The following is a 26,212-nucleotide window of genomic DNA, read 5'->3' on the forward strand; positions in this document are numbered from 1 at the left end:
ACAGAGTGTTGGAGAATTTACAATGTAACATTTGGTCAAGCAACGTTGCTATGAGACAAAACATTCAAATTCAGCCAATCTGTTTAAATTATGCCCCAAGATACTGGGCTACAATCCAGTTTGAATTGAGTATTTTGACAATATTAAAACCAATGAAACAATCTGATGATTTGGGTTATAAAACTTAAAACAATTTAACAGTTGGAGGAGAACTGCCAAAATACTAACAGATGTAGCTGCTAGTAAGAACTGTCTGAGAGGTACCTGTCAAGAAAAGGAGTTTGCACAGGGTAAAACAAAACATCGACACCAACCTCGAGTGCAAGTCTACAGAGGAAGATACAAAGAGAAGATTCGACAACTGGCTGGTTTTGAAATTTGAATTGTTTTTTGTGATTCTTAATCAGGATTTTTATTGGACAGTATTACAGAAGGGAAAGTAAAAGATAGGTTAGAGAAAGGAGTTGTAAATAGTTGTTAATTAATTATTCTCTGTTAGACTTTTTAAAAATAAATACAGTTGTTAATTTTTACTTGAAATAGTGACCTTTGGGATAGTTCTTGACCTCTTGAAGTTTGACAGATTACTGCATGGGTTAAATTATTTCTGTGTTGATGGTTTAAATTAGCAGGGGGAGTTTACCCTGTGTCGTAACAGTTTGGGGGTTCATCCAGGATTTGAACTGGTGTAGATAGATTTAAATAGATTTGGGGGTACAAAAAATCCTAGCAGAATTAAACAGTTGCAGTTGGGTGTCCTAGATCTTTAAATAAAATGTAGGTGAGACAATTTGTTTAATTTCTGTGATTTGTGGTTGATTAAATTAGAAGTGAGAGAAATGGCTCTTAAAACTGCTGAAGAGGTTCTGGAATTTGGAGATGATTCTCAAATTTGCCAAGAAAGTTTAGAAGGAAAGAAAAAGAATTAGCAAATAAGTTAGATTTGGATTTAATCAAGGACAAAATTAAAGCTGAAATTGTTAGGGAGTTCTCAAACACGTGTATCAAAGAAACCGACAAGTACACTAGAGGTAGAAAAACTAATTACAATTGAGGAAAATGGAGTTAGAAGATAAACAGAGAGACAAGGAAAGAGAGAGAAGAAAGAGAGGGGGGAAAGGAAAGAGAGGAGGTTCTTACCTGAGCAAAGAGAGAGAAGAAAGGAAGAGATGAGAGAGAGAATTTGAACTTGACAAGTTGTGACTCAGGCAGCAAAGTCAAGTTAACAAGATGGAGATTAAAAGAGAAGATAGTGATATATACAAATATGTCAAAACCCGGCCACATTTTGATGAGAAAGATGTTGAAGCTTTCTTTATTTCGTTTGAAAAATTGGCTCGGCTGATGGAGTGGTCTGAGGATTTATGGGTAATGCTAGTTCAAACTAAACTGGTAGGCAGAGCTCGTGAGGTATTTGCCACACTGTCAGATGAGCAAAGAGAGATTATGAAGAGGTCAAACAGGCTATTTTAAGTGTTTATGAATTTGTACCAAAAGCATATAGACAGTGGTTCAAAATCACAAAGAAAGAACCAGGTTAAACTTATGTGAGTTTGAAAGAATTAAACATAGTCATTTTGATAGAAGGATGCATGCTTTAAAAATAGATAAGATCTTTATGGTTCTACAAGTGATTATTCTGCTGGAGGAGTTTTAAAAATCACTTCCAAAGATGGTAAGAATTCACGTGGAGGAACAGAAAGTTCAGGAGGTGGGAAGGGCAACAGAATTAGCAGATGAATACATATTGGTGCATAAGACAAGCTTCCGGCCAGAATTTCGTCCTGAGAGGGATAGAAGTTGGGAGAAAGGGAGATCCTACACTATGAAACCAAGAGTAGAGAACACTGGTAAGAATTTACCACATAAAAAAGGAGCCTGAAGGTGGACAGGAGGTGAAAGGCCTCAGGTGTTTCCACTGTAGTAAATTGAGATACGTAAAATTACAGTGCTGGTCATTAAAGAAAGGCACTGTGGGAAAAGATGTGCTAAAAGGAGCTAAGCTAGTGGTATTAGTGAAGGTAGTAAAGGAGACCCCAAGAAGAGCCGCGGAGCTGCAGGAGCGTGCACAGCCTAGGCAGGGGCTGAATATGGAGTTAGTACCTGATCTCTACACAGAGTTCACCACTGTAGGTCAAGCTTACTCAGAAAGAACAGGGGGAGAAGGACAAGAAGTTATAATTTTGAGAGACACAGGATCTAACCAGTTGCTAATAGTAAGGGATGAGCGAATATGCACTCTTTCTGATCTTTTACCTGAGAGTGTGGTTATTTGTGGGATAGATGGACAGAAATTTAGTGTTCCCCTATGTTAGATCAGGTAGGATTGCCAACTGAAGACTGGGGAAGTTACATTGGGAGTGATCAACAGAGTGTCAGTTCCAGGAATTCAGTTTGTTCTTGGGAATGATTTGGCAGAATCCAATGTGGGAGTGACACCTCTTGTTGTGGAGAAGCCGAAGGAAGACCAAGAAACTGAGGAATTAAAACAGAAATATCCTGGTATTTTCCTAGACTGTGTAGTCACCAGATCCCACTATCATAAGTCACAACATGAAGAGAAAAGTAAAGAGAAAGATGAAGGAGTTAAGTTTCAGTTTGCAGACGCTCTGTGTGACATAATGGTGCAGGAAAAACCTGAACAAGCAGAGGGTCAGACAGAAGTGTTTCGTCCTGAAAGGCTAAGGGACTTGCAACAGCAAGACAAGGTGATAAAAGATATATATATGGATGTGTACTCTGAAAAGGAGGCCAAGAATATTCCAGAGGGTTATTATCTGAAAGATAAAATCATAAGATGGAAATGGAAACCACAGGAGGTTAGTGCAGAGGAGAAATGGACTGAAGTGCATCAGATTGTGCTACCAGTAGAATACAGACAGGAGGTGTTACGGGTAGCACATGAACTACCTGTAGGAGGTCACCTAAGGGTACGAAAGACTCAGGCTAAGGTACAAATACATTTTTATTTGCCTGGAATGCACAAAGATGTGGTTAACTTTTGTCGTACACGTCATACATGCCACCTTTGTTGCCAATTCCTGCATTTGAAGAACATTTCACGTGGGTTATAATTGTGTAGGTCCCCTCCCGAAAACTAAAAGTGGGAACCAGTACTTGTTAACCATAATAGATGTGTCTACCAGATTTCTGGAGGCAATTCCATTATGGAGTATCAAGGCAAAAAGGGTAGTAGAGGAGTTAGTAGCTTTCTTCACGTGGTATGGACTACCCAGAGAAATTCAGTCGGACCAAAGGACAAATTTTACTGCTAGGCTGTTTAAGAAGGTTATGGATTGCTTAGGAATACAGCACTTTAAATCCAGTGTGTATCATCCTGAATCCCAGGAAGCTTCAGAAAGGTGTGATCAGACCTTGAAGAGCATGCTGAGAGCATACTGTCAGGATTACTGGAATGACTGGGATAAAGATATCCCATTTGTATTGTTTGTCATTAGAGATGCCCCAAACAAATCTACTCACTTCACTGCCTTTGAATTAATATTCAGGCATGAAGTGAGAGGCCCTTTTAAATTAATTAAATAAAAATTGACAGGACCAAAATCGGAGATCTCACATTTAGATTATGTATCAGAAGTGAGGGAGAGATTAAATCGTGTAGGTGAGATAGCTAAACAGCACCTAAAGAAGGCACAGCATTGAATGAAGCAGGTGGCAGATAAAAGCTCTGAGACTCGGACATTTTCCTGAGGGGATAATGTGTTAGTACTGTTAACAGTGATAGGAGATCCCTTCAAAGCCAGGTTTAGGGGTCCCTATCAAATTGAGAAAAAGTTGTCAGGTGAACTATCTAATAAAGATGCCAGATAGAAAAAAGAAGGTACAGTAATGTCATGTGAACATGTTAAACCTGTTTTATACTAGAGAGAAAGGACTGGAGAAATAGATGTTAGTAACAGCCCTGCAGAGTGAGGAATCAAATCCAGATGATGTGGATTTTGATGTGTCTCAGATTAAAAACCAAAGAAGTCCTTGGGGAGTGGGTAAGCTATCTGTCTCATGAGCATAGATCGCAGTTAAAAGATTTGTTACTGCAGTATAAGGACATATATAAGAATCAGTTGGGGAAGACTAATGCTATTGTACATGAAGTGGATGTAGGAAATACTGCTCCTATAAAACAACACCCCTATCAGCTTAATCCTTTCAAAGCCAGACAGGTCCAAGAGGAGGTGGAGGCCATGCTCAACGAGGATATCATTGAACCAAGCCACAGTGAGTGGAGTTTGCCAATTGTCTTCATTCCCAAACTGGACAGGACTCAACGATTCTGCACTGATTATCGGAAGGTCAATGCCGTTACAAAATCGGAATCATATCCAATTGTAAGATTGGAAGACTGTATCGAGAAAGTCGGACAAGCCAGTTACATCACCAAGTTGGACTTATTGCATGGTTACTGGCAGGTACCTTTATTAGAGAGGCGAAATAAATTTTTGCGTTTGTAACCCCAAATGGGCTATATCAATTTAAAGTGATGCCCTTTGGAATGAAGAATGTGCCTGCCACATTTCAAAGGCTCATGAGCAGAGTTGTGGCTGGGTTAACAAACTGTACAGTCTATATGGACGATGTAGTGATCTTTAGTAAGTCCTGGAAAGATCACGTGGTACAATTGGCAGAGCTGTTTAAACATCTACGAGAAGCAAAACTGGCAATAAACTTAAACAAAACTGAATTCATGAAAGCAAAGGTGACATTCTTGGGACATAACATCGGTCATGGAAGGTTGACCCCATGGAGTTCAAAGACGAAGACCATCGAGGAATTTCTACAACCAACCTCAAAGAAAGGGGTGCTTCGATTCTTAGGACTCAGCGGATTCTTTCGGAAGATTTTTTCCAAACTGCAGCAGTGTAGTGGCACCAATTAACTGATTTGCTGAAGAAGAGCTCAAAGTTTCAGTGGACTGAACAATGCAAGGAGGCATTCAACCATTTGAATCAATATTAACCACCAAACCAGTTTTAGCTACTTCAGACTTTCCAAACGCTTTTAAAGTCGTCAATGCTACTGACATTGGAGTTAGAGCTGTACAACTACAGGAAGATGAGGATGGGATTGAACTGCCAGTTGGTTACTTTTTGAAGAAACTGAACATCCACCAGATGAAATACTCCACAATTGAAAAAGAACTATCGAGTTTGGTACTGGACTTAGAACATTTTAATATACATAGCATGAACAATGTGTCGGAGATGATTGTATACTAGGGTCACAATCCTCTAACATTCTTAGAACACTTTAAGTCAAGAATATGAGACTATTTCATTGGAGTCTTATGTTACAGATTTTTAATTTAAAAATTGTACATGTATCGGGTCGTAAGAATGTAATTGCAGATGTGTTATCACAGATTTAACTATAAAGTTTAGATGAGATTTGTATTTATCCAATGTTATTTATATATACATATATAATGTATGGGAAGAAGTTAAGGTGAACTTAGATTAAAGTTATCTAGATGTTATGGTAATGTGTTTAAAGAATAGAAAAAAATGAAGCCATCTTTTCATTATGATGGTTCTTTTTTTCTTAACAGGGAGGTATTATGAAGGGGTGGAGGTGTACTGTACCTTTAAGAGAGTTGAAGGACTTAGCAAGCACACAGAGTGCTGAAGAATTTACAATGTAACATTTGGTTCAGCAGCTAGCAGTACCTGGTTGCTATGAGACAAAAACAAATTCAAGTTCAGCCAATCTGTTTAAATTATGCCCCAAGATACTGAACTCCAATTCAGTTCGAATTTAGTATTTTGACAATATTAAAACCAATGAAACAATCCAGTGCTTTGGGGTATAAAACTTAAAAGAAATTGAACAGTTAAGACCATAAGACATAGGAGCGGAAGTAAGGTCATTCGGCCCATCGAGTCCACTCTGCCATTCAATCATGGCTGATGGGCATTTCAACTCCACTTACCCGCTTTCTCCCCGTAGCCCTTAATTCCTTGTGACATCAAGAATTTATCAATTTCTGCCTTGAAGACATTTAGCATCCCAGCCTCCCCTGCACTCTGCGGCAATGAATTCCACAGGCCCACCACTCTCTGGCTGAAGAAATGTCTCCGCATTTCTGTTCTGAATTTACCCCCTCTATTTCTAAGGCTATGTCCACGGGTCCTAGTCTCCTCACCTAACTGAAACAATTTCCTAGTGTCCACCCGCTCCATTATCTTGTAAGTTTCTATTAGATCTCCCCTTAATCTTCTAAACTCCAATGAATATAATCCCAGGATCCTCAGCTGTTCCTCATATGTTAGACCTAATATTCCAGGGATCATCCGTGTGAATCTCCGCTGGACACGCTCCAGTGCCAGTATGTCCTTCCTGAGGTGTGGGGACCAAAACTGGACACAGTACTCCAAATGGGGCCTAACCAGAGCTTTATAAAGTCTCAGTAGCACAACGGTGCTTTTATATTCCAACCCTCTTGAGATAATTGACAACATTGCATTCCCTTTCTTAATCACGGACTCAACCTGCATGTTTACCTTTAGAGAATCCTCAACTAGCACTCCCAGATCCCTCTGTACTTTGGCTTTACGAATTTTCTCACCATTTAGAAAGTAGTCCATGCTTGTATTCTTTTTTCCAAAGTGCAACACCTCGTATTTGCTCACATTGAATTCCATCAGCCATTTCGTGGATGATTCCTGATGAAGGGCTTTTGCCCGAAACGTCGATTTCGAAGCTACTTGGATGCTGCCTGAACTGCTGTGCTCTTCCAGCACCAATAATCCACTCTTCCACACTGTCTAGATCCTTCTGCAGCCTCCCCACTTCCTCAGTACTATCTGCCTGTCCACCTAACTTTGTATCATTGGCAAACTTTGCTAGAAGCCCCCAGTCCCTTCATCCAGATCATTAATATATAATGTGAACAGCTGCGGCCCCAACACTGAACCCTGCGGGACACTGCTCGTCACCGGCTGCCATTCTGAAAAAGAACCTTTTATCCCAACTCTCTGCCTTCTGTCAGACAGCCAATCTTCAATCCATACCAGTAGCTCACCTCGAACACCATGGGCCCTCACCTTGCTCAGCAGCCTCCCGTGTGGCACCTTATCAAAGGCCTTTTGGAAGTCTAGATAGACCACATCCACTGGGTTTCCCCGGTCTAACCTACTTGTCACCTCTTCAAAGAACTCCAACAGGTTTGTCAGGCATGACCTCCCCTTAGTAAATCCATGTTGACTTGTTCTAATCCGACCCTGCTCTTCCAAGAATTTAGAAACCTCATTCTTAATGATGGATTCTAGAATTTTACCAACAATCGAGGTTAGGCTAATTGGCCTATAATTTTCCATCTTTTGTCTTGATCCTTTCTTGAACAAGGGGGTTACAACAGCGATCTTCCAATCATCCGGGACTTTCCCTGACTCCAGTGATTTTTGAAAGATCTCAACCAACGCCTCTGCTATTTCCTCAGCCACCTCCCTCAGAACTCTAGGATGTAGCCCATCAGGTCCAGAAGTTTTATCAATTTTAAGACCTTTTAGCTTTTCTAGCACATTCTCTTTTGTAATGGCAACGATACTCAACTCAGCCCCCTGACTCTGTTTAATTGTTGGGATATTACTCATGTCTTCCACTGTGAAGACTGATGCAAAGTACTTATTAAGTTCTCCTGCTATTTCCTTATCTCCCATCACTAGGCTTCCAGCATCAGTTTGAAGTGGCCCAATGTCTACTTTTGTCTGTCGTTTGTTTCTTATGTATTGAAAGAAACTTTTACTATCATTTCTAATATTACTGGCTAGCCTACCTTCATATTTGATCCTCTCCTTCCTTAGTTCTCTCTTTGTTATCCTCTGTTTGTTTTTGTAATCCCAATCTTCTAATTTCCCACGGCTCTTGGCCACTTTATAGGATCTCTCTTTTTCTTTGATAGATTTCCTGACTTCCTTGTCAGCCATGGCTGTCTAATCCCTCCCCAGATAATCTTTCTCTTCTTGGCGATGAACCTCTGTATAGTGTCCTCAATTTTACCCACAAACTCCTGCCATTTTTGCTCTACTGTCTTCCCTGCTACGCTCTGCTTCCAGTCAAATTTCGTCAGTTCCTCTCTCATGCCCTCATAATTACCTTTATTTAACTGTAACACCATTACACCCGATTTTGCCTTCTCTCTTTCAAACTGCAGACTGAATTCTACCATATTATGATCGCTGCTTCCTAAGTGTTCCCTTACTTTAAGATTTTTTATAAAGTCTGGTTCATTACATAGCACTAGGTCCAGAATAGCCTGCTCCCTTGTGGGCTCCATGACAAGCTGTTCCAAAAAGCCATCCTGTAAGCATTCCATGAATTCCCTTTCTTTAGATCCACTGGCAACTTCCAAAAGACCAACAGATGTAGGCTGCTAGTAAGAACTCTCTGAGAGGTACCCATCAGGAGAAGGAGTTTGCACAGAGAAAAAAAATATCAACACTGACCTGGAGAGCAAATCTACAGAGCAAGATATAAAGAGAAGATTTGATAGTTGGCTGGTTTTGTAATTTGATTTTTTTTTGTAAATCTTAATTGGGATTTTTATTGGACCAGTACTATAGAAGGGAAAGTAAAAGATAGGTTAGAGAAAAGAATTGTAAATAGTTGTTCATTTAATTATTCTCTTCGACTTATAAAAAAATAAAGTTGTTAATTTTTACTTGAAATAGTGACCTTTGGGATAGTTCCTGGCCTCTTGAATTTTGACAGATTACAGCATGGGTTAAATCATTTCTGTGTTGCTGGTTTAAATTAGCAGGGGTGGTTTACCCTGTGCTGTAACATTGCTACACCAGGGTGAGTTTTCCAGTGCCATTTGAAAGCAGTTTCCCTCAATCCCCTGAGTATCTCTAAATTGACATCCAGAACCAAGGCTCAGTCAGGCAACTTCCTGGTCCTTGTATCCCCAAGTTTTATTGCTATAAACAGAAAATAAGTATTCCTTGATATCCTACTTACTGACTAACAGAAAATCATCGTTTCCCCTGCTTTGCACAGCAATAGCTGTATTTGGTATTCCTCTCAGGGTCTCTGTGTCTGAGAATCTGTGTCTAAAACAATAGTTACTCCTCTTTTCTGTGAAACATGTACAAGCTGGCACTTAACTTTCGATAGGTTTTGGCCTGGGCCTTTTCCCTCCAGGCAGAGTTTAGTATGACTTCACGACCCCCATTCCATGGTCTTCCATTTTATTTTAAATAAAGATCACAGCTTAAAACTAGTAAATGTTTCATTACATCTCACACTGTAACAATATCAATGACACTCCTTGGCTGAATCACCATGAATCGGCAATAAAGAAGAAATCTTATGCCTTTATACATTTCCTGTCAACTTATTCAATATTAAGTATTGACATTCATATCTAAAATGAAAACTGACTAGATTAACTAACCCTTGCTGTGATTACACTCTCCTGCCTTGGATCACCATTGGCTGGAAGGTGTAATCACAACGTCACAAGAGATTGACTAGCTCGATTTATTGTTAATTTTTAAAATTGCAAAGAAAAATCTCAACCTCTTTAAGTTTCTAAGGCATTCTTGAACCTTACCTACTCAACTACTTTGACTACCTATCCTAGCAAGCACTAATCACCAGATCTAATGTTAAACTTGCCTATATCAAGTAAATCAAGTTGACTTTATAAAATTAGTTAGGAATCAGTGCTATTATGATTTGGAAAGGTAGTAATTTTGATTGTAGTCATATAGTGGTTGATTTTCTTTTAAGGTCTTTAATCAGTTGTAAATCTAAGATGCAAATCCTGATCAATCAGTTTAGGTTTAATAAAGTTATTGTTAATGTAATATATGAAATTATGACATGGTGAACTTGCTGATATTGTAATATTTAAGAGGACTTGAAATATTGTGATGAAGTAGAATTTAACTAAATGTTCAATTTTGTACAGTCTGAGCAGCTCACAACCTCTTGTGTAAACCATGCTTTGTTTTATAAAGCCCTGCCAATCTGTGTACATCAGTGATTTGTTTATTTCCATATATAGTATTTCCAATGAAGCCTTGAAGATTGAGTCTGATATGCTTGATAAGTACTATGAGCGTGTGGTGCCCAAGGATTTGGCCCTCCAAGCCCAAGCTCAAGCACAGGAACTAGCCCAGTTGGCACAGGTAGTAGCCAAAAAGCAACATTAATACTTTCTGATTATAATATTTAAAATCTGAAAGAAGTGGACCTGAAATATCTGCAGTAAAATTTTATTACATAAAAATTTTAGATAGAGACACAATGGTGCCTGATTGCTTATATTTTGTTGGAGTCGTACTTTTGGGTGACTAAGAAAAGTGGTAGTTCTGGGTTTACAGGGTGATTTATCTATCATTGCTTGGATTCCTGCATTGAGTGTTGGCCCAAGTTATTGGTGTAATGAAGGAGTGTGAATCTGAATTTGAGCTCAACAAGGATCAGTTATATTTTACAGCTTTTTTAAAGCATGAATATATTAAATTCTGCCAAGAGTTAGATGATAGTAATTTGATAACATGACGGCAATAAGAAATATTGCTCACTTCCTGAACATATGGAAGAAATGGTATCCTTGTCTATGAACTCATTATAAGTAGTATGTGCCTTGGAAATCACACCACCCCTCATCCCTGTGTACATCCACAATGTGAGATTTGCAGACAGGGTCTTTATCAGATAGTGCACTAATCACATAAATAAACTAATTGTGACTGAATTTGCAAAGTTGACTTCACCTGCCTACGGTCCACGGTTTATTGGTGTCACTTTTCTAGAACCAGCAAGTGGAGCATGACTGTAATTTTAGTGATACTCTATCACAGTCCTGACAGTATCAATCAGAAATGCAGGAAATAATGAGCCAAGCCAAGCAACAGCTTTACCAGCTGGTGATAAGAATCATCAAGAATAAACTACCAAGAAACACATATAATGTCTTAGCCCAGTGGCTAAATAAGCCAGGGAAAAAATGTCTTGCAGCTGTTTCAGCCAATGATATGTTAGAGGGGAAAAGTTAAGAAAAATAATGATCACACAAGTTTGATTATAAAATATGAAGTTCAGAACCTAAAATATTTGGTAAATCTTCTAGGGGAGGTCAAGGCATCGATCCCGAACTCGTGCTGTGACAGTAGAACGTCTTTTGACTTTAACAGCGGAGCAGAAGTGCAACATTGCTTATAGAGAACTAGAGGAAACAAAAGAGACATTATCAAAGCTGAAGCAGGAGTCAGACCACACAATTCGAAATTTACAGGTAAGGGACAATCATAAGCCAGACTGTGCAGTCAGTGACTTGACTCCAATCAGATACTGTGTAGACAGCCAGCACTAAATTTCAAATATTTATATGTCCGAATTTCATCTAAAGTTCAACTGGAGGTCAAAGAGTGCTGAATTATTATGTTTAAAACTCCACAGAAAAAGTGGATAGAATTATGGCATATAAATCCCAACTTGAGTAAAAATTCTACAATTCATGATGTGATTAAACAGAATATTAGAGTACTGGGGACAGATGACTTCATTTTAGGAGTTAAGTACAAGATCTATTTAATTAGAGATAAGAAAAAAATGGTGGGACAATTATATTATTGGGTGTATTTTAGGGGTCACCAAGCAAGTTATGTAAAGATGCAAAATCTGTAAAATAGTGATAATAAGGCACTACTGCAAATGTCCTAATATAGACTGGGATAGTAATCGTGTAAAAATTAGTGAGGAGGAAGACTTTCTGAAGCAGCAGCATTTTTTGATGAATACATTTCTGGTCCAATTAGGAAGGAAGTGTTGCTGGGTCTGATCTGGGGAATGAAGTTGGTCAGGTGAATTAATTATCATAATGGGAACATTTAGAGAACAGTGATCAGCAAAGCATAATGTTTAGGAAAGCACCAACAAATTGCAAGGAGGAATCTAGAGTTAAAAATACTAACTTGAATGATGGATAATTTCAATGAGGTGAGAATTGATCTGACCCAGTTTAATTGGAATCACTTTTGGCAGGTAAGGCTAGAATCGAGTTTAGTTTAAGGAAGAACAGGTTTGGGTATAATCTTGGCATATTCCCACTGTGGGGAAAGGCAGGGCAACAAAAATCATAGTTCCTTTGATCTTGAAAGTGATAAAGATTAAGAATGAAGCATGTGGCAGATATTGAGAATACAAATGAGTGGTCGGCCAGTTAAAGAAAATACAGAGGAGAAGTAAAAAATGGAAATGAGAGGCAAAGAGAGAGGATGAGAGTAGAGTAGCAACCAACATAAAAAGAGAATGCAAAGGTCTTGTACAAGCAGACAAATAGTAAATGGGTAATAGGAGGAGGTTGGACTTATAATGGACCATAAAGGAGACCTACAAATGGAGGCATTGAGTATGGGTGAGGTACTAAATGAATATATAATTTAGAATCCCTACAATGTGGGAGTAGGCCCAACCAGACCAGCTCCCTACCCAACCACTGTAACCCCGCATTTTCCATGGCTAATCCACTTAGCCTGCACATTCCCGGACACTATAGGCAATTTAGCATGGCCAATCCAACTAATGCATATATTGTATATATTTCTTCTTTTATTTAAAAAAAACAGATGTACATGCTACCAAAAATGCAGTGAAATGGAAGATAGTTGAAATATTGGATGGACTGAAAACTAATTAGGAAATACTGGAAAGGTGTTCCTAAAGTAGCTTGGTCACTAAGTATAGAGGGTATCTGCCTCCGAGGTGACAGAGAGAAGTAAAGTGAAAAATGTGAGACACTGGTTATAATCTTCCAATCCACCTTAGATGTGGGGAGGGGCCGCTGGACTGAAGAATTGCAAAAGTCACATAGACCTTTGTTCAAAAAGGATAACAAAGGGATAGTAAAGATATGGATGAGGATTTCAGCAGCTGAAGAACTTAGGAGAACAAAACAGCCAGGTGATATGGTCCTGGAAATATGCAGAATTCATGGTGACATTAATGTGTGATTGAAAGCTCAGCTTCAAGGCAAATATGATAATAAGGACACATCAAATTCTTTGCAACCTCAGACATTTTTCAAAGAGAGAGGTGGGGTTGATGACAAAGTAGCAGACTTCATGGGTTGGGAGTTAAAATAATAAGCAAGATTTTTAACATGGGTGTGAGAAACACAAGTTGGATTGTCTCCAGCCTGAGCAGATCTGCCTCTGTGGAAATGAGGCCCATAAGACTGAGGCAGTTTGAGGGCAGCCACAGAGCCAAACAAATAGAGCGGGGGCTCGTTTGAAGATCCCACCGGTTCCCTGAGACTTTCATCCAGATTTATAAAAGGCTGTCATGTCTTTGTTCATGTACACACCATCATGCCCCTTTATATCCCCATCACTATCCCCAGGCTATTTCCATGTCACTTAATTCACCACTCTCCACCCCATGCCTCATCCATAGCCACTCATCCAGTACAGAATACGAGTGGACCTGGAAGCCATGCAGACATGAAAACCAATCTAAGACTGCTGTCACTCATGCACAGTTGCTGCATCAAAATATCTCTCATTACTGAAACCCTTTCAAAAATGTTAAATTCCTTCAAGTGGTTAGTCTGTTATAAAATCAAACTTAATTTTAGTCACCACATCAAAGATAGTTAATCCTTTAATGCTCCCTTTAAACTGTCAATTGAAATGTGAACTTGACACTGCTACTTCTCCCCCCACCATCCCAAGCTGGAATAATGATTAAATATTTGTTCTTACTTTGTCTCCTAATTGATGGCAAAAAGTGTTCTCACTCATTTAGAAATTTACTTATTGGGAATCTCCTTGAGTTGCTTGTGATCTAATGCCAAAACCAAGTTTCTGCCACACTTTGAAAGTACAATAGAACATAGGATGTGGAACATAGAATAATACAGCACAGTACAGGCCCCTCATCTCCTGATGTTGCACTGACCTGTGAAACCAATCTGAAGTCCTTTGAACCTACACTATTCCATTATCATTCATATATTTATCCAATGACCATTTAAATGACCTTAAAATTGTCGAGTCTACTATTATTGCAGACAGGGTATTTCACATCCTTACTACTCGCTGAGTAAAAAACCTACGTCTGACATCTGTCCTTTATTTATCACCCCTCAGTTTAAACCTATGTCCCCTCATGCTAGCCATCACTATCCGAGGAAAAAGGCTCCCACTGTCCACCCTAGCTAATCCTCTGATCATCTTGTATGCCTCTATTAAGTCACCTCTTAACCTTCACTCTCTAACGAAAACAGCCCCAAGCCCTCAGCTTTTCCTCTTTAGATCTACTCTCCATACCAGGCAACATCCTGGTAAATCTCCTCTGCACTAATTCTGATGCTTCCTTGTCCTTCCCACAATGTGGCGACAACTGGCAATATTCCAAGTGCAGCCACACCAGAGGTTTGTATAGTTGCAAATTGACCTCGTGGCTCTGAAACTCAATCCCTCTTCCAATAAAAGCTAACACACCATACGCCTTCTTAATAACCCTGTCAACCTGGGTGGCAACTTTCACGGATCCTGCACGTGGACACCAAGATCTCTCTGCTCGTCCATACTACCAGCATCTTATCATTAGCCCAGTACTCTGTATTCTTGTTACTCCTTTCACCTCACACTTTTTTGCATTAAACTCCATTTTCCACCTCTCAGCCCAGCTCTGCAGCTTATCTATGTCCCTCTTTCACCTACAACATCCTTCCACAATTTCCACAACTCCAACGGCTTTCGTGTCATCCGCAAATTTTACTAACCCATCCTTCTACTTCCTCATCCAGATCATTTATAAAAATGACAAACAGCAGTGGCTCCAAAACAGATCATTGTGATACACCACGAGTAATTGAATACCAGGATAAACATTTCTTATCAACCACTACCCTCTGTCTTCTTTCAGCTAGCCAATTTCTGATCCAAACCGCGAAATCACCCTCAATCCCATTACTCCGTATTTTCTGCAATAGCCTACCGTGGGGAACCTTATCAAACGCTTTACTGAAATCCATATACATCACATCAGCCACTTTACCCTCATCTGCCTGTTTGGTCACCTTCTCAAAGGAGTTAATAAGGTTTGTGAGACACAGCCTACTCTTCACAAAACTGTGTTGATTATTCCTAATCAAATTATTTTTTTCTAGATGATTATAACTCCTATCTCTAATAATCCTTTCCGACACTTTACCCACAACCGAAGTAAGGCTCACTGGTCTCTAATTACTAGGGTTGTGTCTTCTACCCTTCTTCAACAAGGGGACAACATTTGCTATCCTCCAGTCTTCTGGCACTATTCCTGTTGACAATGACGACATAAAGGTCAAAGCCAAAGGCTCTGCAATCACCTCCCTAGCTTCCCAGAGAATCCTAAGGTAAATCCCTTTTAGCCTAGGGGAATTATCTATTTTCACACTTTCCATAATAGCTAACACCTCTTCCTTATGAAACTCAATCGGGTCTAATCTAATAGCCTGTATCTCAATATTCTCAACAACATTGTCTCTTCGGACTCCATGCACAACTTCCCCTACTGTCCTTGACAGGCCCTAATCTTACTCTAGTCATTCTTTTATTTCTGACATACCTATAGAAAGCTCTAGGGTTTTCCTTGATCCCACCTGCCAAAGACTTCTCATGTCCCCTCCTGGCTCTTTAGGTCCTACCTGGCTAAATTGTAACACTCAAGCACCCTAAATGAGCCTTCCTGTCTCATCTTTACATAAGCCTCTTTCATCCTTTTGACAAGAGCTTCAACTTCTTTCATAAACCATGCTTCCCTCGCTTGACCACTTCCTCCCTGCCGGACAGGTACACACTTACCAAAGACATGCAGTAGCTATTCCTTGAACAAGCTCCACATTTCAATTGTGCCCATCCCCTGCAGTTTCCTTTTCCATCCTATGCATCCTAAATCTTGCCTAATTGCATCATGACTGCTTTTCCCTTAGCTATAACTTTTGTACTGTAGTTTATACCAGTCCCTTTCCATCACTAAAGTAAACTTAACCAAATTGTAGTCACTATCACCAAAGTGTTCACCTATCTCCAAATCTAACAACTGGCCCGGTTCATTACCCAGTATCAAATCCAATGTGGCCTCATCTCTTGTTGACCTATCTATACACTGTAACAGGAAACCCTCCTGCACACATTGGACAAAAACTGACCCATCTAAAGTACTTGAACTGACATGTTTCCAGTCAATATTAGAAAAGTTAAAGCCCCCATGACAATTACCCCGTTACTTTCACTCCTATCCAGAATCATCTCTGGAATGTTTTGGAAACCTGTAGAAAACACACAACAGGGTGACCTCTTCTTTTCTGTTTCTAACCTCAGCCCATACTACCTCAGTAGATGAGTCCTCATCAAATGTAATTTCTGCCACCGTAATATAGTCCTTGACTAACAATGCCATATCTCCCCCACTTTCCCTGTTCTTACTGAATCATCTAAACCCCAGAACCTACAACAGCCATTCCAGTCCCTGTTCTATCCATGTCTCCAAAATAGCCACAACATTGAAGTCCCAGGTACCAACCCATGCTGCAAGTTCACTCACCTTATTCCGGATGCTCCTTGCATTGAAATAGGCACACTTCAAACTACTTTCCTGCCTGCTGGTACACTCCTGCAACCTTGACACTTTATTCATGACCTCGCTACTCTCAACCTCCTGTACACTGGAACTACAATTACAGTTTCCATCCTCCTGCTGAATTGGTCTAAATCCTCTCAAAGAGCATTAGCAAACTTCTACCTCCAGGCTATTGGAATCCCTCTGGTTCAAGTGTAGACCATTCCATTTGTAGAGGTCCCACTAACCTAGAATGAGCTGCAATTATCCAGGTATCTGAATCCCTCCCTCCTGCACCATTCCTTTAGCCACATGTTCAACTACTCTCTCTCTCTCTCTCTTCCTATTCCTTGCCTCACTAGCACATGGCACGGATAACAAACCAGAGATAACAACTCTGTTTGTTCGAGCTTTAAGCTTCCACCCTAGCTCCCTGAATTTCTGTCTTACATCCCCATCCCTTTCCCTACCTATGTCATTGATGCCTATGTGGACCATGACTTGGGGTGGTTCCCCTTCCCCATCAGGATCCCGAAAACACAATCTGAGACATCATGGACCCTGACACCTGAGAGGCATTGCGAGTCTCTCTCATTCGCACAAAATCTCCAGTCTGTCCCCCTAACTATGGAGTCCCCAATAACTAGGTCTTAGGAAATTCCTGTCTTTGTGACTGTTCAAAGTACACAGATCTCTAACTCAATATGTTTGTTTCTCTCTAGGCTACTCTTGAGGAAGCTGAATTTGCCTTGGCTGATATAAAAAAAGCAGTCAATGAGTTTGAACGAGATATTGGGTCTTTCACACAAGGCAAGAAGGGGAGCACAATTGTAACAGAGACTCTCTTTAAATATTTTGAGGACAAAATCCATGCCAAAGTGAGTTCTACATTTATTTCTGTGGAAAGAAAAATCTAGCAAATAATCTTTAAGTAGCTACTGTGAATAATAGGTAAATCTGGAATTGACAGAAGTCATCAAACGAAACAGTAGGATGATTTTCTGAATAGATGCTGTCATTGGGGAAACTGACCACTGATCAAATAGGTTAGCCAGGAAATTGCAAACATGTTGTCTGACTTCCTATTCATAGAGTCAGAGAGTTATAGAGCACAGAAACAGACCCTTTGGTTCAACTCATCCATGCCGACCAGATATCCTAAATTAACCTAGTTCCATTCGCCAACATTTGGACAATATCCCTCTAAATCCTTCCTATTCACGTACCTACCATTCATTCAGACAGAGCAGTAGCTTTCATCACTTGATAAGTAACTGTCAGTAGCAGCAGTGTGTATTATCCACAAAATGCACTGCAGAACCCAATAAGTCTTCTGAGGCTGCACCTTCCAAACCCACATGTACTTCCATCTACAAGTACAGGGACTGCAGATACATGATAATACCACAAAATGCAAGTTCTCTTCCAAGCCACTCTCCATCCTGACTTGAAAGTAAATCACTGTTTCTTCACTTTCATTGGGTCAAAATCCTAGAATTCCCTCCCTAATGGTGTAGTAAGTCTACCTGCCACAGATGTACTGCAGCAGTTCAAGAAGATAGCTCACCTTCTCAAGGGCAACTGAGGACAGACAATAAATGCTGGCCTGCCCAGCCATTCTCACATCCCATTAGGGATTTTTTAAAAAAAGCTGAATTCTAGAAATGAAGTGAGAGTGCCCCTGACATTAAAATAGTATGTGGCCAAATATGATAGCAAGAAGGTCTAGCAAAATTGAAGTCAGTTGGAAAGACGGGGGTGGGGTGAAATATCCTCAATGATTGGACTCACAAAGGAAAATAGTTATAGTTGTTGAAGGCCAAAATCTCATCCCCAAGACATACTGCAGAAATTTCTCTGGGAAGATAAATTCTAATCAATCTGTTCAGAGATCTTATAGCAGACCTCTGAAGCAGATGAGACTTGAATCCAGGCCTCCTAATCCAGAGTACAATTTTGCTACGGTTTCTTGATGCCACACTTGGTCTAATGTGGCTCGATGTCAAGGGCAGTTATTCTCACCTCACCTTTGAAATTCAGCTTTTTTGTCCATGTATGAATCAAAGCTATAATGAGGTCAGGAACTGAGTGGCCTTGGCAGAACCCATACTGGGTGTCACTGAACATGTTATTACTAAGCAGGTGATGCTTGATAGGACTATTGATGATTCCTTCCATCGCTTTACTGATGATCGAGAGTAGACTGATAAGATGGTAATTGGTCAGGTTGGATTTGTCCTTTATGTGTAGAGACATACCTGGGCAATTTTCCACATTGTTGAGTAGATCCTGGTGCTGTAGCTGTACTGGAACAGCTGGCTAGGTGCTCAGCAAGTTTTACAGCATATGTCTTCAGTACTATTACTGGAATGTTTATTGGGCCCACAGCCATTGCAATATTTAGTATCCAGTGACTCAATATGTTTCTCATGGAGTGAATCGAATTGGCTGAAGTTTAACATCTGTGACATTGGGGACCAGTGGAGAAGGTCAAGATGGATCATCTATTCAGCATTTCTGGCCGAAGTTTGTTGAAAATGCTTCCACCTTATCTTTTGCACTGAGGTGATGGGTTCTCCAATTGTTGAAGATGGGATTATTTGTGGAGCCTTCTCCTCCAATAAGTTGTTTATTAATTATCCATCATCATTCTAGACAGGACTGCAGAGCTTAGATCTGATCCATTGGTTATGGAATGCTTGGCTCAGTTGCTTACTGCTTATGCTGTTGGCATACAAGGAGTCTTGTTTTGAAGTTTAACTAACTTTATACCTTATTTTTGGTATGTCTGGTGCTGCTCATGGCATGCCCTTCTGCATGTTTCATCGAACCAGAACCCTGGTAAAGTGGGACATATGCTGGGCCATGAAGATGTTTATTGTGTTCGATTAAGATTCTGCTGCTGCTGATGGTCCAAGATGCCTCATAGATGCCCAGTCTTAGTCTAACCCATTTAACACAATGATAGTGGCACACAAAATTCTCGATGTGAAGGCTGGAGTTTGTCTCCATAGGGATTGTGTGGTTGTCATTCTTACTGATACTGTCATGGACAGATGCATGCGAGGATGAGGTCAAGTATATTATTCCTTCTTGCTGATTTCTACATCAGCTGCCGCAGACCCAGTCCTTTAAGACTGGGAGTACTGCTCCTGAACTATATCTGATAGTGGACACTGAGGTCCGACCACCCAGACTAATTTCTGCAATCTTGCTACCCTCTGGGCTTCTTCCAAGTGGTATTCATCATGGAGGAGTACTAATGCATTAGCTGAGGACAAGCAGTACATGGAATTGGTGGTTTGTTTGCCCATACAAAGAACAAAGAAGATTACAGCACAGGAACAGGCTGTTTGGCCCTCTAAGCCTGCGCCGATCCAGATCCTCTATCTAAACCTGTCACCTGTTTTCTAAGGATCTGTATCCCTCTGCTCCCTGTCCATTCGTGTATCTGTCTAGATACATCTTAAATGACATTATCGTGCCCGCCTCTACCACCTCCACAGGCAACGTGTTCCAGGCACCCACCACCCTCTGCATAAAGAATTTTCCACACATATCTCCCTTAATCTTTATCCCCTCACCTTGAAGATAAGGTGATAATTGGTCAGGTTGGGTTTGTCCTTTTTGTGTAGAGACATACCTGGGCATGTTTGAACAGCTGCGATGAGACTTCATGGGGTACGAAGTCAATGTTGAGGACTCCGAGAGCAGCACCCTTCCCAAATACCACCGCAACTCCCACTTCTGCTGTGCCTATTCTGCCATTGGAATGGGACCGGCCCAGGAATGATGATGTCTGAGACACTGACTGTAAGGTATGATTTGGAGATGCTGGTGTTGGACTGGGTGTACAAAGTTAAAAATGACATAACACCAGGTTATAGTCCAACAGGTTTAATTGGAAGCACACTAGCTTTCGGAGCACCGTTCCTTCAGGTGATTGTGGAGGACACAATTGTAAAGCACAGAATTTATAGCAAAAATTTACAATGTGATGTAACTGAAATTTTACATTGAAAAATTAATTGTCTGTTGAGTCTTTCATCTGTTCAAATACCATGATAGTTTCACTTCTTTCATGTGTAAATCATAAAATCTATTTTAAAAAGTTGCATTCTCAGGTTAGCTGTAACAATTGATGTTAGCTAGACAATATGTTGAAGGTGTTGGCCCCCTGTGTTCTCTGTCCATACCATGATGTTTAGGTTGATTCTAAGCTAAAAAGTGAGATAACAGAGTTTTACATGAATTCATGCAGTTTTTGAGCAAAGTACAATGTAACTCTGAAAGTACAAATTCACCCCACAAACATATATGTGTGCATGTGGGTCTTTGTGTCTGTGTCTGTCTGGGTTGGGGTTGTGAGTGTAAGAGAGAGTGTATATGTGTGTGTCCCGGTTGAGGCCCTTTCTATGGGTACCTCCTATGGTGGTCACCTGTAATGTGACATGAACCCAAGGTCCCGGTTGAGGCCCTCCCTATGGGTACCAAACTTAGCTATCAGCCTCTACTCGGCCACTTTTCGTTGCTGCTTGTCCCGACTTCGGCCGAGCAGAGGCTGATAGCTAAGTTTGGTACCCATAGGTAGGGCCTCAACCGGGACCTTGGGTTCATGTCACATTACAGGTGACCATCATTGCACTATACACATACACACAGACACTTCTACACACACACACACATACGGAACACAGATACACAGGCACGCACACAAACACTACACACACCCTTACAGACATACACACACTCTCACACTCACACAGGCATCCTCTCAGAGACTTAGACCACTCTACACTCACTACACACACATATACACTCTCTGTCAACCCCCAACCCAGACAGACAGACACAAAGACCCACATGCACACATATATTTTGTGGGGTGAATTTGTACTTGCGGAGTTACATTGTACTTTGCTCAAAAACTTCATGTAAAACTCTGTTATCTCACTTTTTAGATTAGAATCAATCTAAACATCATAGCATAGACACAGAACACAGGGGGCTAACACCTTCAACAGATTCTGGATTAGTGGTGCTGGAAAAGCACAGCAGTTCAGGCAGCATCCGAGGAGCAGTAAAGTCGACGTTTCAGGCAAAAGCCCTTCAGAATACAGGAATCAACATATTGTCTAGCTATCACCCATTGTTACAGCTAACCTGAGAATGCAACTGTTAAAAAAAGACTTTGTGATTTACACATGAAAGAAGTGAAACTATCATGGTATTCAAACAGACGAAAGATTCAACAGACAATCAAGGTATTTTTCAATGTACAATTTCAGTTACATCACACCATAAATTTTTGCTATAAGTTCTGTGCCTTACAATTGTGTCCTCCACAAACATCTGATGAAGGAGCATCGCTCCGAAAGCTAGTGTGCTTCCAATTAAACCTGTTGGACTATAACCTGGTGTTGTGTGATTTTTAACTTTGTAAGGTATGATTCTGTGAATACGATTATGTCAGGCTGTTACTTGAATAGTCTGTGAGACAGCTGTCCTAATTTTGACATTAGCCCCCAGATGTTAGTAAGGAGGACTTTGCAGGGTTGTCCAGGCTGTTTTTGGCATTGTTTTTTCCAGTGCCTTAGTCAGTGCCAGGTGGTCCATCTGGTTTCATTGCTTTTTTTCTTGAAACTTTATAGCAGTTAATACAACTGAGTGACTTGGTATACCATTTTATTGGTGTAAATCGTGATTGTGGTTGATTAGAATAGAAATTCTAAAATACACAGCATTGAAAAGGGAAAAGCAGGTTAACATTTTGAGACAAACATCTACTTTGAAAGCATTAACTTGCATTTTGTTATTTACAAGCGTTAATTGAACTGTTGTGTCTTCTAAATCTTTTTCATTTTTGTTTCAACTTTCCAATATTTGTCATTTTATCTGCAGGACTGAGAGGTAAAGATTCATACCTTCACCAGTCTCATTAGCCCTTGGAGCGCTTGTATCAGCTCTGAACATATGTTCATAAATGAAGAAATTGAGTCATCTAGTAGTTAATATTCTCAGTAAATGTTTTGTACAATAACCGGTGCTAGCTGAGGAGTGTATTATGCATTGACCTCTTAAGTGTCTGATTATATTCCTTTCTCCTCAGGAAATGCTGATTGATAAGCTGCAACTGAAGAATCATGCATGGAAGATGCTCAAGGCGAAACTGCACCAACAGCTGCGATTGGTTTGTAAAGCGAGGGTGGCAGGCAGGAGCACATATATCACTCATCATCTCGAAATAACCCTCCTCTGTGAATCAATTTTTGTCATCATCCTTTCTTACAAATGCAGTAATGAGGCAGAGAATTATCTCTTTAGTTTACAACAAAAATCATTGAAATTCTTTATTTGAAAGAGAGGATTTTTGGAGATTCATTGGTCTTGAAAGGCACTAGATAAATGCAAGTCTTTTCTTCAATGAAGAAAGATTGTATATTTGACACCGCACCATATCTTTCAAAGCACTACATATACACTGAGTTACTTGAAAGTGAAGTGACTCCTGTTGTGTAAGCAAATATGGTGCAACTTTGTGCAGAGCAATATTCTATGAGCAACAATAACCATATGAACATAGAAAATATAACAAAATAAGTTGTAGAAAGTAGCTGCAGTATAACACCAACTTTTATATAGCATCTTTAATTTAGTAAAGCATTCTGAGGCATGGCACGGGACCATTACCAGGTAAAATTTTGCGCTGAGCCACATCTAGAGCTGTTAGAACAGACAACCAAACACTTGGTCAAAAAAGTTGGTTTTATAGATCATCTCAAAGCAGGAGAGGGAAGTTGAGGGGCAGATAGTTTCAAGAAGGGAATTCCAAGACTTGGACCTAGATAGCTGAGGTTTCAGTTACCAATGGTGGGAATGCTCAAGAGGCCAGAATTGGAAAAACACAGAAATCTGCGAGTTGCAGGCTGAAGGAATTAACGAACAAAATGAGGGATAAGATTATGGAAGAATATGGGCACTAAGATATGTATTTTAGATTCTATTCCCAGGCTGACAACCAATGTGTCAGACCACAGCAAAGAAACTGAAATATGCAAGAGATAGGCTAAGGCAGAGGTGAAGACTGGGAATAATACAAGAGGAGCATGTAAACAACTGTAATAGAGCAGATATGAGGTTGGAATTTCAGTTCAAGGTAAAATTGTATGGAAACATTGCAAACATTCTGGTTTAGCATCACACAGTGGCGAGAGAATTAGTGACTAGCGAATGGCATTTGTGGTGGAGTCCAAAGACAATGGCTTCAGGCTTCCCAATATTTGCATGAGATCAATTCCTCTGTTTTTGATAGTCCTGGTTGAGAGAAGAATGTTGGTTAGGACATCAGGACTCTTGGCTCTTTGAATACTGTTATGAGTAGTTGGAGAAAGTGAGGACTGCAGACGCTGGAGATCCGAGTCGAAAAGTGTGGTGCTGGAAAAGCGCAGCCAGTCAGGCAGCATCGGAGGAACAGGAGAGTCAACATTTCGAGCATAAGCCTGATGAAGAGCTTATGTGCGAAATATCAACTCTTCTGGTCCTCGGATGCTGCCTGAACAACTGTGCTTTTCCAGGACCACACTTTTCAACTATGAGTTCTTTAGTGTTTGCTTGAACAACCAGATCAGTTAGAGAGCCTTGATTTAATAATGGTAAGTTTGGACTTCCACCTGAAGTCAGTGCCTTTTGAAAAGAGCCAGTGAGTTGTGGGTATCTGACAAGTGTTTTGCTGCAACTCATAATTTTTGTGAGAATGGTTGGGTCTTGTGCTGTTGGTCAGCAGGTTCAATCAGGCATTTTGTGCATGCATGAGTGCTTGTGTAAATTTACTAGCCATGCCTCCTAAATTCTCATTCAAAACCTTTACATAAATGGCAAAAATCAGCGGGGACCATATGCCGCATGAAAAGTGGCAATAAAGTAGAGAGGCAAAGAATGATAGAGAGACTCAACAGCCTTGTTGATACAGTTCATAGATATGAAGCAGAGAGTTGTTCGATACGTTTCAAATTACTAGTTTTCACTCCTTGTTTCCATCTTCAAGTAGAGAACAAGGACTTATTCATCCCTTTAATGTAGCTTGCCTTTGAATTAAGAGAATTATGTCCTACTCCTGTCTCAGGTCTTGTTGACATATTCAGTGTTTATACTTTGGTGTTGAACTGAGGCAGTAATGCATCATCAGACATGCAATTCTTTGGATGAAACAATTCACTCTTATTGTCCAAAATGTAATGGGCCATTCATAAAACTCATACATGCCTCGTTCTATAAGCTTTTCAGTTCTCATTAGTGGAAAGTCCAACCATTACAGCATATTCCACAGGATGTAGGATATTTGCAAACTGCTAACTATTTAAGTAATTAGATTTAAGAATTGTTAATTAGCAGCAGTGAGTCTGAATCAGGAAGTGTAAGTTAGAACAGTGAATTTAATGTCAACTCAAGTACAGAAAACAAAATAAACAGCAGAAAAGGAAGCAGGAAAGTGAGAGATAGAAGAGACAGAAAGAAAAAAGTTATTTTAAATCTCCTGCAGTAATTAAAACTTGAAGAAATGATATTTCAAATTTACAAAAAAAATTTATAATATCAGAGAAGTTATATTGCAGTAGTTAAGATTAACCATGCCATTAAAAGATTACTTAGATAGAAATGGATAATCCCCTTCGTGTGTTTACTCCATATCTGCAACATCAGACCAGGATCTCCCTGCTATTCAATACATTTAAATGGGAAGCCTGATGATGATATGCCACTTTCACACTGCATATGGATGTATTCTGTCACACTGTAATTTCCAGATTTTCACAAGTACCTGCTTGCTAGAAGGTCCTGTTTCATTTGTGCATTAATGGCAGTCAGTGCCATTAGTCTCTCAACTACTTTCACAACACTGTTCTGCCAAACATGTGCAACACAAATGTAAATTTATTTTTTTAATCCCTGATTCTCCATCTGCTGCTAGCTTTAAAGATGGTTTTAGACTAGCATCGTTAGAGCTTGGGATGAAGATTTCCTAACCCTTGTGTCCTTTGTGGTGTGGAAGAAGGGGCGAAAACAACAATACCAATCAGAAAAAAAAATCATAATATTCTTTGAGTATTTGTTTCTTTCCCTAGAAAGAGGAAGCTGGTGAGTTGCTCCGGGAGGTTGATTTTCATCAGCTTAAGATTGAAAACAGCCAGTACTTGAAGCAAATTGAACAATATAATCAGGACCTCTTGCAGCTCAAAGTCATGACAGGGAAAACACAGCTGGTTCTCAACTCCTATAAAGTAAGTTTTGGTTAACATAGTTCAGCATATTTTCAAACATTGTTTTACTGAGATAAGTTGATGTCAGTTCACTGGGTTAAGCTGGAGAGGCAAAGGATCAGATAGTGCATGAATTCAAGTTTCATTTTGAGATATGAACTTGGTGGTTAAAGCCCCTTCTTTCCTACCTTGAGTCCAAAGTGAAAAGGTGTGCTGGATTCAATTTCTACTCAGTTCCTACTTTTAGACAGCAAGGCCACAAAACATAGGAACAGAATTAGGTCAGTTGGCCGACTGAGTCTGCTCTGCTACTTGATCAGGGTTGATTTGTTTCTCAAATCCATTCTCCTGCCTTCTCACTGTAACCTTTATTCCCCTAAGTA

The 26,212-nt window shown here is 40.0% G+C and overlaps 1 protein-coding gene across 2 annotated transcripts in view; it reads left to right on the plus strand.

The window, feature by feature from the left end:
* cfap263 (cilia and flagella associated protein 263) overlaps positions 1 to 26,212 on the plus strand; it is a 47,781-nt gene that overhangs the window by 2,437 nt on the left and 19,132 nt on the right. For both annotated transcript variants that reach the window (XM_072547706.1, XM_072547704.1), the window contains exons 2-6: positions 10,025 to 10,148; positions 11,096 to 11,260; positions 17,295 to 17,450; positions 22,682 to 22,762; positions 25,695 to 25,850. In XM_072547706.1, coding sequence (XP_072403807.1) covers positions 10,025 to 10,148; positions 11,096 to 11,260; positions 17,295 to 17,450; positions 22,682 to 22,762; positions 25,695 to 25,850 — 682 coding nt within the window. The remainder of the gene's footprint in view (positions 1 to 10,024; positions 10,149 to 11,095; positions 11,261 to 17,294; positions 17,451 to 22,681; positions 22,763 to 25,694; positions 25,851 to 26,212) is intronic.

Source organism: Chiloscyllium punctatum, chromosome 26 (genome assembly GCF_047496795.1).
Source record: "Chiloscyllium punctatum isolate Juve2018m chromosome 26, sChiPun1.3, whole genome shotgun sequence".
Taxonomy (NCBI): Eukaryota; Metazoa; Chordata; class Chondrichthyes; order Orectolobiformes; family Hemiscylliidae; genus Chiloscyllium; species Chiloscyllium punctatum.